The 17930-nt window shown below is 42.4% G+C and overlaps 1 protein-coding gene across 1 annotated transcript in view; it reads left to right on the top strand.

The window, feature by feature from the left end:
* The window catches only part of COL4A1 (collagen type IV alpha 1 chain), a 196212-nt gene that overhangs the window by 131311 nt on the left and 46971 nt on the right, over window positions 1–17930 (top strand). The window contains exons 23-33 of the mRNA XM_090047161.1: window positions 776–859; window positions 2354–2424; window positions 10903–11094; window positions 11388–11556; window positions 12163–12255; window positions 12367–12471; window positions 12883–12980; window positions 13346–13496; window positions 13874–13987; window positions 15398–15565; window positions 17301–17390. Of these exons, the coding sequence (XP_089903287.1) occupies window positions 776–859; window positions 2354–2424; window positions 10903–11094; window positions 11388–11556; window positions 12163–12255; window positions 12367–12471; window positions 12883–12980; window positions 13346–13496; window positions 13874–13987; window positions 15398–15565; window positions 17301–17390 (1335 nt within the window). The remainder of the gene's footprint in view (window positions 1–775; window positions 860–2353; window positions 2425–10902; window positions 11095–11387; window positions 11557–12162; window positions 12256–12366; window positions 12472–12882; window positions 12981–13345; window positions 13497–13873; window positions 13988–15397; window positions 15566–17300; window positions 17391–17930) is intronic.

Below are 17930 nucleotides of genomic sequence, written 5' to 3' on the forward strand. Positions count from 1 at the left end.
TCTTTCCTGAAGCACTGCTCTAACTTCATGCTCGTCTCAATTGTAGTTTTCTCTTTCAGGTTCCCTACCTATAAAACTAACTGTCATCAGGTCATAGCAATCTTTCATTCTCAAATCCATTGATGTGTGCAAATCTGTTTATCTCTTAAGTATAAAATGTTACTACTTAGGCTGAACATGTCTACTGTCCTTCCTTGGAAAGGGAAGCTAACACAGCATCCCATAATTTCTTCTTTTTGGTCTTTTTCTTCATTTCAATTAAAACATGTATAACTAGGCCTAGCTGCATGGATTTCAGTAGTGTTGACAAAAGTATGCAAAAAACAAAGCAATACCAAGACCCCATGCTACTGAAATGAATAGCTTTGCATTTGTTTACATTTGTTATATTTATGTCTTTCAAATCTGTTTCCATTGTTGTTGTCCACAACTGCAAAATTTAAATGGAGTTAAGACTTCCCATTTTCCCTTTCATCTTCAATTTGTTAATCCAGTATAGATCTCTCTAGTTCTTATGCCTCCATTTCAGTCACATTTTGTCTTTTCTCCCATTCACATAACTCTAAACATATTTTCCCAAATACTTTGTTTTTTTTAATACCTTTAAAGTTTTTATTTAAAGAATTATAAATAAGTATTCTAATGCATTCTCATTTAAGCATTTGACTAATGTAACAAATTTGCTATCAGTGTTGTACGTCACAGTATATGAGACCCTTATTATGTTAGAGTTTGTTTAATTTTTATTTTTCTTTCTTTTTCTGTTTGTTTTCAGGTGATAAAGGTGACACTTGCACCACATGCGATGCGTTAATACTTCCTGGACTCCCAGGATTACAAGGGCCACCTGGACCCAAAGGTAAATTCCCAAAGCAAAACAAACAACTCCAGAAGTGGAACAAAACTCTGCATTAGGTGTTCTCAGACAATGCCATATATTTTCCATTAATCAAATCATCTTGTAGGCATTAAAAGAATGGGATTTTCTCACTGTTAGACTAACTCTACTCACACTGGAGTGACAAAAGTTTTACTATTTGTTTCAAAGGAAGTACAAGCAGGCAAACACTGAATGCTTTTGAAAAGGATTGCTTAAATGTTGTTTTTACAGATGATGAACATGGAGAGGCTCTTCAGTAATTATCAGTTCTGTCTAGGGAGTTGTTTTCTTCATTAGTCACTCTCTCTATGGTTAGAGTATGCTTTTCAGTGTGAGTTAATCATCCTATTTTGAAGCCTGTGATCTAAAAATATCATTTTATATATGCGTATATATCTATATCTATAGATGTATAGATATAAATGAAACAGCCCTAATACATCAATATATATTAGGGATGTTTCATTTTAACTAAGCAAAAAAGTGGATTTTGGGTTACTTTTTTAATCTGAAAATTGGGGATTTACTTTATCAGAGAAAACCAGGATCCCAGCTGATGAAAAATGCCTTGCATTCAAAAGCTTGTCTAACTCTATCTCAATGACATAGTTTTACCAATAAAAGAAATCCCTGCCTCCCATGTATCCTTTCTCTGACAGACAGCATTTTGACAACAGTCAAAACTGGAGTTAGAAATGTGCTTTGAAACTAAAATGCTTAGATTTATCATGCAGAACAAATTAATTGATATATGAATTGTGAATTTGGGCCTATAAATTTAACTTCAGTGTGGAATAATCAATGTGCTTGAAATAAACTTTAAAATACACTCACAAATATAATACTTTAAAAACTTTAAAGGCAAGCAATGTGCTTTTCAAGAAAAATGAAACACAACTATATATCTCTCTCTATAGTACTGGTGTTTCATTTTAAACCCAGAAAAATGTGGATTTTGGCATACTTTATAAATCCTAAAATTGGGGATTTTTTAATCAGAGAAAACCGGGATCCTTGTTCATCAGGCAGACACTGTAATATCATATATGTGCACCATATAAGTGCTTCGTAGTTGGTGAAGTAGAATGACAATGAGGCCGTTCAATTTATTGCAGAGTTTAAATAGCCGTTTCAGTTATTAGGCAGGATATGCTGCCCATCCCTTGATATTAAGGGATCATATAAAATATATGTGTATCATTTCCTATACTCCTGGGACTGAGATAAGCTACTCTATTCACTTCCTTCTACTGGGCAGGCAACAAACCTGGAAATGAAGGTGGTGAAGCCATCCTGAGAGCATTCCCTACCACAACTCTTGACCTCTCTGTCTCTGGCATTCTTGAGACCAGTTAGGAGGCTACCCCAAAAGTGGTCCCAGGACCTTATTTCAGGTTTTTGCATGTGTGGAGAGGACAGCTATTTTAGAAGAAGTAGATCTATAATAAACCTGTTTTTCATTTTCTTCACAAGGCTTTCCAGGACAGACAGGTGCCAAAGGGGATAGGGGCTTGCCTGGACTCAATGGTATTCAAGGAGTGCCTGTAAGTAAACCTTTCCTGGTTCTGAGGACTGGAACAATAGAAATAGAAGTATATGTAGTAGTACAAAGTGCAGTGTCATGCAACAGGGGACTAGACATGTTCAACTGTAAGTTAGTTCATTCACTGGAATTGACTGAGGTTGAGAAGCTCCTGGTTATGCACACAGAAAGACTGTGAGACAGTAGTGTGATACAACTGTATATGTGTTTGTATGTATGATTATACTGGGTGACTTCTTGCAGTGCATTGTTGCTTCATTGGCCAGAATATCTCCTTCAGTTTCCCTCCATTTCACTGCAGCAGTGCAGGGTTCTGTCCCATTTTCTGTCCTCATCTGCCTGAGGCCTACCTTTTAATTCTCCTTCCTCCATTGGCTGCCTCTGTAGAAGGTAAGAACTGGTAGTCTCTAACTCTTTCTTCACCAGAGGAAACTACTTTGCCACTTCACAGTGATCTTAGGATACCCATGTAGTGGCATATCCAGGAGAGATAAGGGAGTGATAGTGTCCCTGTAACAAGGCCCTGGTGAGTCCTCATCTGGAATACTGTGTACAGTGCTGGTTACCCATGTTCAAGAACAAGGAACTAAAACTAGAACACATGCCAAATAGGACTACTAAGATGATCGAGGGAATGGTTCTATCTTACAAGAAGAGACTAGAAGAGCTTTGCTTCTTTAATACAGCACAACAAAAACTAAGCAGGGATATGACTGTTCTCTATAAATGCATATGGGGGGTAAACACCATAAAAGGAAAAGAACAGAACTTAAGGAAAATATTAGCAGAAGAGCAAATGGACTTAAACTAATCATGAATAAATTTAAGCTGAAAGTTGGAAGGTTCCTAATTACTAGAGTAACCTAGTTCCGGAATAACCTTCCAGCCAATGTAATGGGGATAAAAATACTGCATACCTTTAAGATAGAGTGAGACAAGTTTCTAGAAGGACTTGCAGTTTCTGACAAGCAGGGGTCTGCATTGATGACCCAGAAGGTCCCTTCCAGGTCCATGTTCCTATATTTATTTTCCATTACATAGGTCACTGGAAACACTCAGTGCTATTGTACAATAGCTCTGTTTCAAAATAGACCAGCAATACAGTAAATTAGCTGATGCTAAGGCACCAGAGATATGTATTAAAATTTTTAAAAAATTAGGAGGCAGTGGAAATGCCTACACATGCAACTAATGCATATGAATAACCTCCAGAGCTTATTGCTTTGGAGTTTATTCATGTGCAGCATATTGAGCCTGACTGGAGACCAGGGCTGCTCTGACTGGGCTCAATGTCTGGTGGAGAGGTTGGCTGGGGCAAAAGGGTATTTCAGTACAGGGCTAGCTGGCTGGGCGCCCCCACACTGAAGCACCCTTGTGTCCCAGCCAGGTAGGCAGTGCGTACACATGCTCTGCTAGCTTGCTCTGGAGTTCATTAGTTTGGTGTACCCTAATAGGGGGACATGCGTAGACACAGAGACATTTACAGCAGAGCTAATTAGGCAGCTCCACAGTAAACATTTCATGTAGATGTGATCAGTGTAATCTAACTATGAAGGGGAAGAAAATTTTAGAAGTGGATTGTCATAAAATTTATCAGTTTTCCACTGTGACTGCAAGCAAAGATACTTGATCATGAGTCTCAGTTAGATAAATGGTAAAGTTGGGTAAGAAACAGGATCTTACTTGAAGCAAATGTGGAATCTGAAATGGTTGTACTTTTCATCTCACAAAGGATGTTTGTAAGAACCATTTGCTATGTTCTCTGTATAGATATAGTTGTATGTATACAGTGCTGTCTAGCATAGTTTTATTGCAGATAAAATACCTTGTTTACTTGAATATGTGATGACCCTGAATATAAAATGACCTGCTAATAATGTAATTCTATATATAGAAAAATTGTAAATGTGTTACAATTTTCCAGGTATGGAATCTAATTATTGGAGGTTTGCCCCTCTCACTGTTACAGCAGGAAAAGTAAATCTGTGGGAATCAGGTGACCCTCTTGCCCTCTGTCCCCCACCAGTTTCTCCCCTTTAGCCCTCCCTCCCCTTGACTATCAGACCCTGTTCAACCCTTATCACGTGGAATTGAGGGCCAAATTTGAAAACAGTGATTTTATGCTGTGGATACCCATAGACTTAGTTCATCCAGAATTGCTGTGTTTTACCATTTTTGAAACTGCTGCAAGCTTTAGTACAGGTACTCCATAAACATACCTTTAAGCAGCTTACATTTTTTACAGCTTTGTGTTTACTTCTATATAGCATAAAGTATGATGATATTAGCCCAAAGCTGAAAGGCTTACCGTATAGATCATTGGGCTGGGCTCCAGCAGAGTCAACAGTGTTATATAGCCATGGTAGACTCACATCTCAGCATTGCTCTGTATGTGTGTGTACTCCAGATACCTGGCCCATATAGGATCCATGTGCTAATTAGCCTCCAGTCATGACTGGAACTGGGTGTTCTTGTCAAGAGTCCTGGGATCCTCTCAAAAATTATATGCAGATGAAGTGCAGGGCAATCTGGTCTGGCTCCACCTCATGGAGAGCAGGGTCACATTAAGCATATGTGTTGGGTTGAGAGAAGGGGCAGCAGAGATTCTGGCTGAACTGTTTGGTACCCTGTTTGGTGATGTTTGCCAGATCTTTAAGGCTGGTAAAGAAACAGGAATAATTGGAAATGGGAAAGAAAGGCACAGCTGAGCTGTCGGAATGAAGACAAAGTTGAAATATATTAAATATAGTGGCTTACCATGACTTGGAAAAGAGTTGGTGTTGAGGGGGAGCAAATGCAATGGGCACTTCCATGTATTTTATTCAGGTGGGTTTGATTAATCTGTCCTTGTGGTAGGTTCACATTAGTATGTTTGGCCAATATGGGCCGTGTGTTTTATGGTCATATTCTGTGTTGGCTGCATTTTAATCAACCTCATACTTGGTTTACATTAATGAGCACATGCTGCTTTTGGCCACAGTTTAATGATAGACAGTATATTTATTGAGTTTTCCTTGTATGTGAATGTAAGATGAGGAGCCTTTTTCCTCAAGCTGATTGTGGGCAAAAAGCTCATCTTATATTTGAGTAAACATGGTATATAACTACGGAAAATAATTTAGCAATTTGTCTAAACTAGGGTAAGTGTGTGGTATATTACCTCAAGTGGAATGTTTAGATAACTACAAGATATAATTTACAAGATTCACAATAACAGAAGGTTACAAAAGTAAATAGTAGAGGTGCACTGATACATAGGTCCAATATTGGATTGGTACCAATATAAAGAAAATTGGCTGTATCAGGAATTCATAGTTTCATAGTTTCTAGGGTCAGAAGGGACCTGAGTAGATCATCTAGTCCAACCCCCCGCCATAGCAGGAAATAATACTGGGGTCAAACGACCCCAGCAAGAGGATCCAACCTCCTCTTAAAAACCCCCAGGGTAGGAGCCAGCACCACTTCTCTTGGAAGTTGGTTCCAGATCCTAGCCGCCCTGACCGTGGAGTAGCGCTTCTTGTTATCTAGCCTAAACCTGCCCTCTGCCAGCTTGTGACTGTTATTCCTGGTCACTCCTGGCAGTGCACGGGTGAATAGTGATTCCCCCAATGCCTGCTGGTCCCCTCTGACTAGTTTATAACAGGGCACTAGATCCCCACTCAGCCTTCTCTTCTGGAGGCTGAACAGGTTCAGGTCCCGTAGACTCTCCTCGTAGGGCCTGCCCTGCTGCCCCCTGATCATGAGCGTGGCCCTCCTCTGGACCCTCTCCATGTTGTCCACATCCCTCTTGAAGTGCGGCGCCCAGAACTGGATGCAGTACTCCATCTGCGGCCTGACCAGTACCACATAGAGGGGGAGTATCACCTCTTTGGACCTGCTTGAGATGCATCTGTGGATGCATGACAAGGTACAGTTGGCCTTCCTGATTAGGCCCCCCCACACTGCCGGCCCATGTTCATCTTGGAGTCAATGATGACTCCAAGAACCTTTTCCGCCTCCATGCTGACAAGAGGGGAGTTCCCCAACCTGTAGGTATGGTGCTGGTTGTTCCTCCCCAGGTGCATCACTTTGCACTTGTCTGTGCTGAATCCCATCCTATTCACATCCGCCCACCCTTGTAACCTGTCTAGGTCTGATTGAAGCCTGATGCTACCTTCTAATGTGCCCACATCCCCCCACATCTTAGTGTCATCAGCAAATTTAAACAGGGTGCTTTTTACCCCCTCATCCAAATCACTGATAAAGATGTTGAACAGTGCGGGCCCGAGGACCGAACCCTGCAGAACCCCACTGCCCACGTCCTTCCAGATTGAGAAGGACCCATCCACTACCACCCTCTGGGTGTGGCCCTCCAGCCAGTTGGCGACCCATTTGACTGTGTGGGCGTCGACACCAGTCCCCCAGTTTCTTAATGAGAACGGTGAGAGACAGTGTCGAATGCCTTCTGGAAGTCCAGGAAGACTATGTCCACTGCTACCCCTGCATCTAATTGGCCCAATGCAGCTGATAATTTGGCTGATAAGTGCTTGTGTGTGCTCACAGCATGCAGGCAGTAAGGAGCAGAGCCTGGCAGCTTGGAGAGCTGTGTGCTAACTGGTAAGTCCATTGTGGTAGAAGGGGGAGGGAGGGGTGGAAAGGGGTGTGTGGGGAGCCTATCAGTGCACCCTGCAATGAGGGAGGGGGCAGGGGCAGGTGCTGCCCAGCTGGGGCAGGGTGGGGCATGGGACAGAGCTGCAGCTTGTGGGGGGGGGGGGGCAGCTCCCACTGCTGCGTGCACCCTGGGAGGACGGGGGCAGGGAGCATGTTTTCTTTGGATCTGTGCAGGGCAGGATGGGTGGGCTTCAGCTGTGGGCTAGGGCTGGGGCTGCATCGGGTTCTTGGTGGGGGTGGGCCTCAGAGTGGGCACTGGCAGCACTGGGAGGGGTCTGTAGTCACCCCAAATTTTGCTGAAGCCCCAGTGCCGCCACCACATGCCTGGCTCAACACCCTGCCTTCCCCAACACACAGGGAAGAGCCAGGTGTGCAGCAGCAGTTCTGGGAGTGGGGCTACAGTGAAATTTTGCAGCCCTCTCTGTAGCCCCTGCCCTGAGTCCATCCCTCAACAAGAAGAGACTGGAATAGCCCCAACCCACAGCTGCAGCCTGCCTGCCCTGCCCCACGCAGATCCAGGGGGCACATGACTTCCCTCCTGGGGTGTGTGCAACAGTGGGAGCTGCCCCCCCAACAAGCCACAGCTCCATCCCATGCCCCACACCCTGTGCTGCCCCAGCTAAGCAGTGCCTACACCTGCCCCTGCCCCCTCCCTCCCACACCGCGGGGGTCATTGATCTGCCCCATTCATGCCCCTTCCCTCCCCCCTCCCCTTTCATTGCAACAGATTTACAGCTGCATGCAGCTGGTATCGGAAATCAGATCGGTATTGGCCAATATGCCTCCCCAAAATATCTATTGGTGCACCCTAGTAAATAGCATTCCAGTTGAACAACATATACCCAGCACAGTGTAATGCCAGGCAGAGAGATGAACAAGCTCTAAATCATCAAGCTCATATACCAGAAACAGGAAACTCATGTTGAAGTGGAAGTATTTTGTCCTGTTTCTCCACAGAGCTCATTAATTGGCGTAGAGCACTGCCTTGCTATACAGCTTCTGGTACTTGGGTTAGCTTGTTTAATTCTAGCTAGGTTATCTTTGCCTAGGTTATCTTTGCCTGCCTGCACCATCATCTTATCCTAAAGACAGAGCCACAAAAAATCAGCAAGGTGGAGGACATGCCCACCTTCTGCATCTACTGGTTTTCAGGGACTTGGGCTGGGTGGAATAGAATCTGGTCCTTTCCTTTTATAATGAGGAATTTAAATGAATATGACATCATTAGGTTATTTAGTTTCATCCACAGTAATGTGAAGTTATGGAAAAGATTGTGGGGAAAGTAATGAGATATTTTCTGCGTTACTTTTGGTCATTTATTGCATAACCCAGGACAAGATTTCACTGCAAATGTTGCCAAAATCTTTACATTTACCCCTTCTCCTGTAATAAGCTTCATTCACTCCTCTCTTCAAGCAAACATTTGCTGGTGTCCTAGATGCTTTTAAATTAGTTTTGCTTGGATATATTAGACTAAGTGCATTAAACATCCAGTGAGTTAGCTCTTAGTTTAGCTTGGAAATGCCATGCCAGGAGGTTATAGCCTGATCCAGCACCTATTAAAGACAGTGGAAAGAGTCCCACTGGCTAGACAGGGTGGTAGGAGGGCACCCTTTCTGGCAAGCCTACCACATGAAGTTGAACAGACAAGCTCTTAGGTTCTGTAGGAAAGATATGTGTATATAAACTTCATACACAGAAATGCTTTAGTTCAAGGGTGTCAGATATGCAACCCATGGAGTCCCATCATCTGGGCCCTGGTGTTGCCTCTGGGTTGACCCATGCAGTGCACGTGGCACATGCTGGACCAGCACCAAACACAGGGCCCAGGACATGAGCTACACATAGTACCCACTTTGGCTGGCCTAGGACCTGAGGTGCATGCAGTGCCTAGCTCAGTTGGTCCGGTACACATGCTGCCCGTGGCACCCATAACAGCTGATCTGGGACCCATGCTTCACACAGTGCCCACCCCAACCAGTTTGGAACATCTACCACTTGCGATGCCTGCTTCAGCTGGTCTGGGACCCACGTTGCATGCAGTACCCAAGCAGGGCTGGTCTGGGAGCATGTTGTGTATGGTGCCTACTCTGGGACATGCTACATGCGGTGTCTACTCCAATTGATCCAGTGCCTGCGCAGCATATAGTGCCTGTTCCAGCTGGTTTGGGACCTATGTTGCACACAGTGCTTGCCCTGGCCAGTTCAGGACCTGTGTATGTACCAGGCCAGCTGTGGCAGGTGTCACTCGTCCCAAATTGGCTGGGATGGGCATGACATGCACTGGATCTGGCATGCATGTGGGGGAGGGGGATCTGTGGGTCCAATCTGGCCCATGGGGCTTATTCCACATCATTCATTTGGCCTGTAGACCAGCTCCACACCACTCTTGTGGCCCATGGGGGGAAAATGAGTTTGGCACCCCTGCTTTAGCTTACTGCATATTATGAATATAGGACTGGAAGGACCATCTTGATTATGGAGTCCAGTGCCTTGCCATAATGGGCAGCCATATAGTAGGCATTAAGCCCAAAAGGGTACGCAAGAACATGCAGTCCACCTTCCCACTTGACACAAAGTACGCTTTACATTTCTAGAACAAACAGGATCTGTTGTACAAAAACCCCAAAGGGCTCAAATGTATGCAAAGAACCTTTAAAAATAAATACAAACAAAAAAAATAAAAAAATGAAATGTCAACATTGGCCATGTTGAGCCTTTGCCACTCCAAAACAAACAGTGAAATGGATTCTGACCTTTCTGCTAAGCAGAAAGAAACAAATTAACCCTCCCCTTTGATCTCACCACGAAATCATCCCCAAATAAGGTATAATGATATATAAATATGCTTATGCAAATAACTTGCTCGGTAAAGGTGCAGTAGTCATTGTTTGTACATTTATTTAAAATTATCCTGGACACAGTGGAGTGTTTTTGTTACACAAGAGCAATGATTTTCAATGTGGGTGTCATGGCAAACATGATTCACAAGATAAACCTAGTGATTTCAAATAGAAATCCACAGTGTTAAAAACATTCTGGCTTCTTGTGGTCTTTGAGTTTGTTGCAACAGGAGAATTGCTGTATTATTTATCTGAAGTCAAATATAAAGTAAACACTAAGAGCAGACATTTTCCAAGGGGTGTATCAAGTCTAGTGAGAAGTGCCTTGAAATGTTGAGAACTACAGCATTAGAGTTAAAAAGTTATAGTTATTACATGACTTGTACTTTCTCTGTTCTGTAGAAATTCGACACATTAAAAAACAAATGGAAGACTAGTAACAAACAAGTTTTAAAACTTTGTTTCATGTACATGAATGTATACTTCACTTATAATTTCTTCTTCAGAAAATATTATTTTTCCTAGTTTTAATTTAAAATACTTAAATAGTAACGATATTCATTGTTAGTTGAAGAAAACTATATTTAAAAATATGAACTGTCTTGACATCAGTGCCACAATAAGTCAAATCTCAATCCTTATGGCCAATTCATGCATGACAAGACTACCTTTTCCATAGATTCATAGACATGGCCTTCAGATTCTCTTTTAAAAGTTCTAGTTGGTATTCATCCATTCACACAAGCATTCAGAACTACAGAATTGTAGTATGTGAAGCTAATTAGAAGAACAATGAGGAAAACATTATTATGATCTTTATCACTTAATTAACATGCTTAGTCTTGGCAAATCCATTCCTGTGATTTACAGTTCAGTGCCTGGATTAAACATGTCAGTGTTTTTTCTTTATTTGTTTTTTCTTCTGGGGAGGGATAGGAAAATCATTCATAGGTGTTTAGTAGTACTCAAATTGTGTATAATTTCAGGGACCTCCAGGTACACCAGGACTGCTTGGTAGCCCAGGGGCAAAGGGAGAGCCTGGAGACATTTACTTTGATACTAGCCTAAAAGGTGAAAAAGGAGCTCCTGGTTTCCGGGGAGCATCAGGATTACCTGGAAGAGAAGGAAGACCAGGAAGAGATGGCACACCAGGTCTCCAGGGTCCTAAAGGGGCCTCGGTATGTATGATATTATATGCTATAGTCCATTAATTTGCTGTTATATATCCTATGAAGTTTTATATTTATTCTTCAACCCAGATTCTCATACTATTACTCACTCCAAGGTACCTTAAGTCAGGAGGAATACCGTTTCTAGGGGACCAACTAGGAGTAAGAGTAGCTGAGTAAAGGCCTTACTAAGAATATTTAAGAACTGTTCCAAGTGGTGAATGGACTTTGAGAATTACCTATTTAGCATTATTATTGTGAGAGGTACTGTAATTACACTATTGCTCTTTCCTTAAAATTAGGGTACAATTGGCTTGAAAGGAGAACGTGGTCCCCCTGGTGCAGGTGGATTTCCAGGAATACGTGGTGACAAAGGCCTTCCTGGACCTCCAGGGATTGGACCTGCTGGGCCACCTGGTGACAAAGGGGAACAGGGCTTTCCAGGAAACCCAGGTTTACCAGGCCTTCCAGGTAACACAGTCTGCTAGGGGAAATGGTGGTATATTCTTACTACCTGAATCAGTTAAAGGTGTATAATTGGGAGCAGAGTTAGCACAGACCACCATGGCTTGTTACCTACAGTATATTTTGCTGTGTTAAAGAATTTCCCAGAACAAAACATAGAGGTCCATAGTCACTTGGGTTAACACAATTCACAGGATCTCCCTGTAAACATCTGCAGAGCCACCTCATTGTGTCCTTTCAGTTGCATCCTAAAAACTCTAATTATCACGAACCCTACAAAACACGAGGCAGCAGTTATGCAGTTGTACTGAGAGTACTGCAAATCATGCTGACCAGCACTGTGTCTTTGAATTCCCCTGTTCAGATCCATTCATTACCCTCTTTTCTTGAAATCAGTGGTTCACCCCAGAATGTGTAAGGGAATCAGCATCTGTCTTTAAAATGCACTGGATGGAGCATATGAATCTTTCCATCTGGGACTCCACCCATTTCCCACCTGCTTATGTGACAAGATCCAACATCTGAAGCAAATGCACAGTGTTAAAAGAAGAAATCTTACAGATGCTCCCCCAACTCCCTTCCTCTTGAACTCATCCCCTTTTACTTTTGTAGGAGCAAAGGGTGAAGCAGGAAAAGCCATTCCTATGCCTGGCCTGCCAGGCCCAGCTGGTCTCCCAGGACCACCTGGATTCCCTGGATCCCAAGGTATGGTGCACTCTTTAATTTTCTCACTGCTGAGCCTAATGGATGCTTTACCCCAAGGGTGAGCTTTGAATAAGTACTTAATGCACTTTGTCTGTCTTTCTACCTGACAAGGTGATAAAGGGAATCCTGGGATCCCAGGAAGAACTGGGCTTCCAGGTGAAAAAGGTGCTCTTGGACAGCCAGGAATAGGATTCCCTGGGCCTCCTGGTCCCAAAGGTAAGGAGACTACACTGTGAAAAGAACACTGCCTAGAAGCAGATCTCTTTTAAAGCAGGAGCTAACCAGTTGTATTCAGGTGTCTTCACAGAGTGTAAGGAAGATAAACCACAGAACACGATTCCAATTCATTCAGGGCTAGCTTGTCATCCAGGCTGATGTAGCTATAAAGGAAAGTGAGAAGTGATCTCATGCTTCCAAAATTGTAATAAAGTCAGAGACTTCGGAGTTTAAAGCACTTTGTAGAAGAAGATCATCTCCTTGAAAAAAATGGCATTAACAAGACTGTAAAGACTTTGATTAATACCCCTGTATATGGCTGTGAGGAGTCATTTAACAAACAGGAGAAGTTCTGAATAAACTTAATGAGATACTTATTGTGTCCAACATACTGTGTTTTTTTTCCTGTAGGTTTCCCAGGTCAGCCTGGCCCACCTGGTCAGCCAGGGGCCCCAGGTCATGCTGGCTTGAATGGTTTACCAGGTACACCAGGTTTTCAGGGTCAAAAAGTAAGTGATGGTAATTTGTGGTGTTCTTTTAAACAACTCTTTGTTGTCATCAGTCTGTACAGAGCTATGGCTTGTACTAAGAAAAGGATGTTAAACTAGAATGTCAAGTGTCCAGGTCATCAATATCTGATGCATTACTACATGCACACAAATGAATTGATGTGAGGTATAGTTGACATGGAAAAACGTCCTGAATGTTACTTACAAACTGATATAATAAAAACAGCATATATTAATCAAGGTCTGCCTTAATATTCTAATCTTAATATTCTGTCTCAGCTACTTATTATACTTTGTAACTATACATTTATAAATACCTGATTTTCAAACACCAACTTTTAATCTGTTGTTTTTTGCCTGGCAAGGGTGAACCTGGATTGGGTCTCCCAGGTCTCAAGGGGCTACCAGGCCCACAGGGCCCAGCTGGCTTCCCTGGACCCAAGGGAGATGCAGGACTGCCTGGTTTACGAGGAGAACAAGGGTTTCCAGGTGTACATGGCCAACCAGGACAGCAAGGTAGCTTAAAAAAAAGTTCTAGCTAAATTATAGCAACATTTCTTTTCTGCATCTTGAAATAAGTCTTAATGGTTGAAATTCACTCCTGTGCAATGAAGCATGCTTATTAAATCCTCATGAAAGAGCCCATTTTCCTCCTGTCTGGCTCTTCCCTGCTCACCTGTTGTTGGGACAGCCCTTCCTTTTTTCCCTTCCCATTTGGACCCTCCAGGAGGGGAGCCCTGGGAACCGCTGGGAACCTGGGACTGGAGCAGTGCCTCTGTTATTGCTGATCTCATGCTTACATAGGGCACCCAGTGCATATGTCTACCATTTGCAGCTAGGATTTAAAAATAGTATTGCAAAATAGTTGATTTATGCTTTATATTTCCACATAGGTCAGCCAGGTCTGCCTGGAATACAAGGTATTCCCGGTCTACCAGGTGAACCAGGAATAGGCCCTCAAGGACCCCCTGGACCAGCAGGACATCCAGGACCCCAAGGACCACCAGGTGATACACAGCATTTTTGCACATACATCTGAAAATGAAATTTATGGCTTATATAGTATTAATGTAGTAGGGAACCATGGTGTTGTTTTTATAATGTTTTCCATACTTTTTAAAATGCAAGATTTAGATCTGTATTTATGAAATATAGGCATGAAAGAGGGAGGAGGGGGGTGGAGTTGTCAGTCTAAAGGATAATCAGATTATTGTATTAGATTACCTTGTGGACTACAGCAATTTAAATGTTCTGGATACAGCAAATCAGTGTTAGTCTACAAAGTCATGCACTTTTGAACTAATACCAAGAACCTTCACTATAGGATAAAATTTCACGGGCTGGAGGCAACAGAGAAAGGGAGGGCCTTCGTTTTACTACTAGACTGTAGCATGTCCAGGAACTGTCAGTGTATCATGGCCATGTAAAAGACTAATGTAAATGCTTTAAGGTGGGGTATTTTAGTGAGTCTAAGGCATTAGTGATCTCTGTTTACAATACTACGTACCGTTCCAGTCATCAGTGGGCGCATCTACACATGCATTTACTCTGGCCTAGATTTACCGTGGTGTAAACTAAGACAGACTAAGGGTTTTTGAGCAGCCGTCTACACATGTGGGGATTAGGGAGCAGATTTTCCTGCAGTCCTGCAGGGAGGCCCTGGCAGCTGCCGGCAGTGCCCAGTGCAGGGGAACAGCACGGGACTAGCAGTTGCATGACAGAAGCTATGCCCCACATCACTTGCAAGTGCAGGGCAGGCTGCTGGGGGCATGCTGCAGGCAGGTGGTGCCAGACCTGCTGCCCAGAAGCTGCCTGCAGGAAGCCCTGGGGGACTGACAGGCCTGGCCAGAGGCTGCAGCAGCCTGCAGCAACCTTCAGCACCCTGGCAGCTGCAGGCAGGCGAGCACAGCTCAACTGTGGCCTGCCCAGGGGGACACACAGGGCCTGCAGAATGCCTGTGGTATGTGCTGCAGCCCAGCCCTGGAGTAGGAGAGGCTCCTGGCCTGCAGCCCTGGGGCTGGCCTTGGGCTTACCCTCTAGTGGCTGAGCAGACCCAAGGAGCAAACTTGGGTCATGTCTACATGTGCACTGCTGCACATTAACTAAACCCATTTAAATTTGCTACTTGCATTTATGTAGACACATCCATTGTTCACAAAAATTAATTTAAGATAGAATACAGATAGCAGAATGGGGAACCTATTTTATGGATCAGTGGCCCAGGAGACCCCTTCTAGTCTTGTTTCTTACGTTTCAAATGAGGATTTTTTCCTATGTTGTCTTATTTTAGTCATAAAGAAATCTGCTTTGTTTCTGCAAGACATAATTTACAGAACATTTCAATACTGTATTTTATATGTTGATTAATCACGTTTCATATAGATGGATTGTTAATTTGTTATCGTTTTGTTTTTTAGGACTTCCTGGGCTAAAGGGAGATAAGGGTTTCCCAGGTGTTCCAGGACTAGATATGCCAGGACCCAAAGGAGATAAGGGTATCCAGGGTCAATCTGGTGTACCTGGTGTGGTAGGTTTGCCTGGTCTCCCCGGTCCACAAGGGAAAGACGGATCTCCAGGTCCTCAAGGTACACATTTTTGCCTTGTTTATTGATAGTTTTTAATGTTAACAATAAATTAAATAATGATGCTACCAAAAAGCAGCCTAAAAGAGTGGAAAAACAGCACCATTTTGTCCATTTGTTTGTGTGCCTGTCAGTGTATACTATGAGCTGAATGTGAAGGCTCTGATCCCACAAAGCGCTTCACCACTTGCTTAGCATTAATTTCACACTTAAGTGATCAGAATCAAACTGTTTGATGCATTAAGCCCTCTGTCTCTAACTAGGGCCTTGCCTTTTTTCTATATTTTATTTTACTGTATATAAGGCCACAGACTGATGGCATGGTGGGATCTGATCTGCTATTTCAAAAGTCACGTGTCCTATCATGCTACACATGCATGACAGGTTGGATGGTTTTGGGATTTGAGATTAGACCCCAATTGTGCCCTACTTGCTAGTACGGGGGAACCTGGGATCATGATTCTGGGCTCCCTCTACACTGGCAAATGTGCCCAATAATCGGCTGATTGTTGGCTGGCTCTGGAGACTCATCAGGCCATTTAGAGCCCCTGGATCTGAACCCTGATCGGGGCAGCATGGGGACCTCACTAGGGCTCAAATGGGGACCAGAAGGGATTATACCATTCAAGGCCCAGCATGATCCACATCCTGCTGCTGATCATTCACACCCCAGTACAGTCCATCTGGCCGCAGATTTGCCTTAAAAATGTTATTGAAACCAGCTACAAAATTATTATATGTTTTAATGTAATATTTTTGTGGCTGGTGTTGCTTTGTTGTTCCATTAATTGCCTGAATGTGCGGACAATTTACACTTTAATATGTGATTAACTAGTTAATTGCATCTGGAGTGCTTTGTGAGATTCATCTCCAAGTTTTTAAGGGCAAGGTTTGATTTCTTAGTAATACTTGTGTAAATTTGGAGCAACAGTATTGTAGCTGCAGCTGAGAGCAGAATCTGACCCTCAGTCTGTAGCTTGGCAGTACTCTGGAACTGTCAAAAATTTTATTAAAAGATTGATCTTGAGTGCCTAATTTTCACAGTATTACTTTGTATGTTTTTACCCTTCCTTTTTCTATTAGTTTGGTCTCAGACCTAATTTGTCTGCCTCGTTAAACTATTTTTTTCAATGAATTTTCCATATATTTGGCATTCTTATGTATTCATCATGTATCTATCAATTCTTATCAATAGGCAAATGCATTCTAACAAGAAGTCCAGAGCTCTGTTAAGTTATTGAGAAACATCAATGGGATGTTAAAAAGTAAATTATGAAAATGCTAATAATATAAAAAGTCCACCTATAATTAATGGCCAGATTATATCATAAAACATCCTTATTACATACCTATGGTTAGCTTATGCTTTGATGATGAGGTTTTATATTCTGAAACATAGGTACCATGTTTTAGACCTATTACATATTAACTTTTTATTAAAGAGGAGTACAATTATAGATGACTTTTCAGTATAATTAGAAAAATATATTTTAACAAGCACACTGGGTAAAATAGTACAACAGATCTGAGACGTTAGAGGCTTTAAATTAATACATTATATTATATAGAAAATTGTATTAATAAATTATGTCTATTTTTTAATCTGTTCATTTTCTTTTTCCATTTCTCTTCAAACAGTTTATGTCCTAATGTATCAAGGGAGTAGGTATTCCATTCCTCTTAATTCTTTTATTCTGATGAGCCATGTTTCTATCCTTTATTTCACTTTGGCTTTTAGGCATCAAGGGAGAAATGGGAGTTATGGGAACTCCTGGAACACCAGGTTTTCCTGGAACCCCTGGAAGTCAAGGATTGCCTGGTGAAAAAGGTAAGAACTCCTAACAAAAGAAGATGCTTTGGGACTTCTTTGAAATAGATTATCTTTGGTTGGGGTGTGAATCTAAAGTAAGGGAAAAAATCCCACTATGACTATGCATGTTTTAGGAGACCAGCATGAATCAGAAGCTGAATGTCAAATGGTGGTCCTTTGGCACAAGGTTGAATCAATTATTTTAGGAATATGGTACAATAATTAGACCCCCCCAAAAAAAAATCAAAAACAAAACAAAAACCCCAAACCCCAAATGTGCAGACACATGCCTAGAGCAATAAAGTCTGAAGTGATAAGCTCTGGAGTTTATTTGAGCACATTAATATGCACATTTAGACACACCCGGTTATCCCAAAATATATAGAATTTTTAAAAAAGTAAATCTTTCCTGTAGATTTTTTTATGACGCTATAGAATTCTATAGGGAAATTCTCTGGGATGATTTTTAAGAAATTCTGTGTCCTGTAGTACTTTCCCATTTGTGGTTACCTCATGTGAAAACTTGGTCCACTGTGGCAGAGGGCATAAAAAGGAACG

Source organism: Crocodylus siamensis, chromosome 1 (genome assembly GCF_052110815.1).
Source record: "Crocodylus siamensis isolate JL-2025a chromosome 1, ASM5211081v1, whole genome shotgun sequence".
NCBI lineage: Eukaryota > Metazoa > Chordata > Crocodylia > Crocodylidae > Crocodylus > Crocodylus siamensis.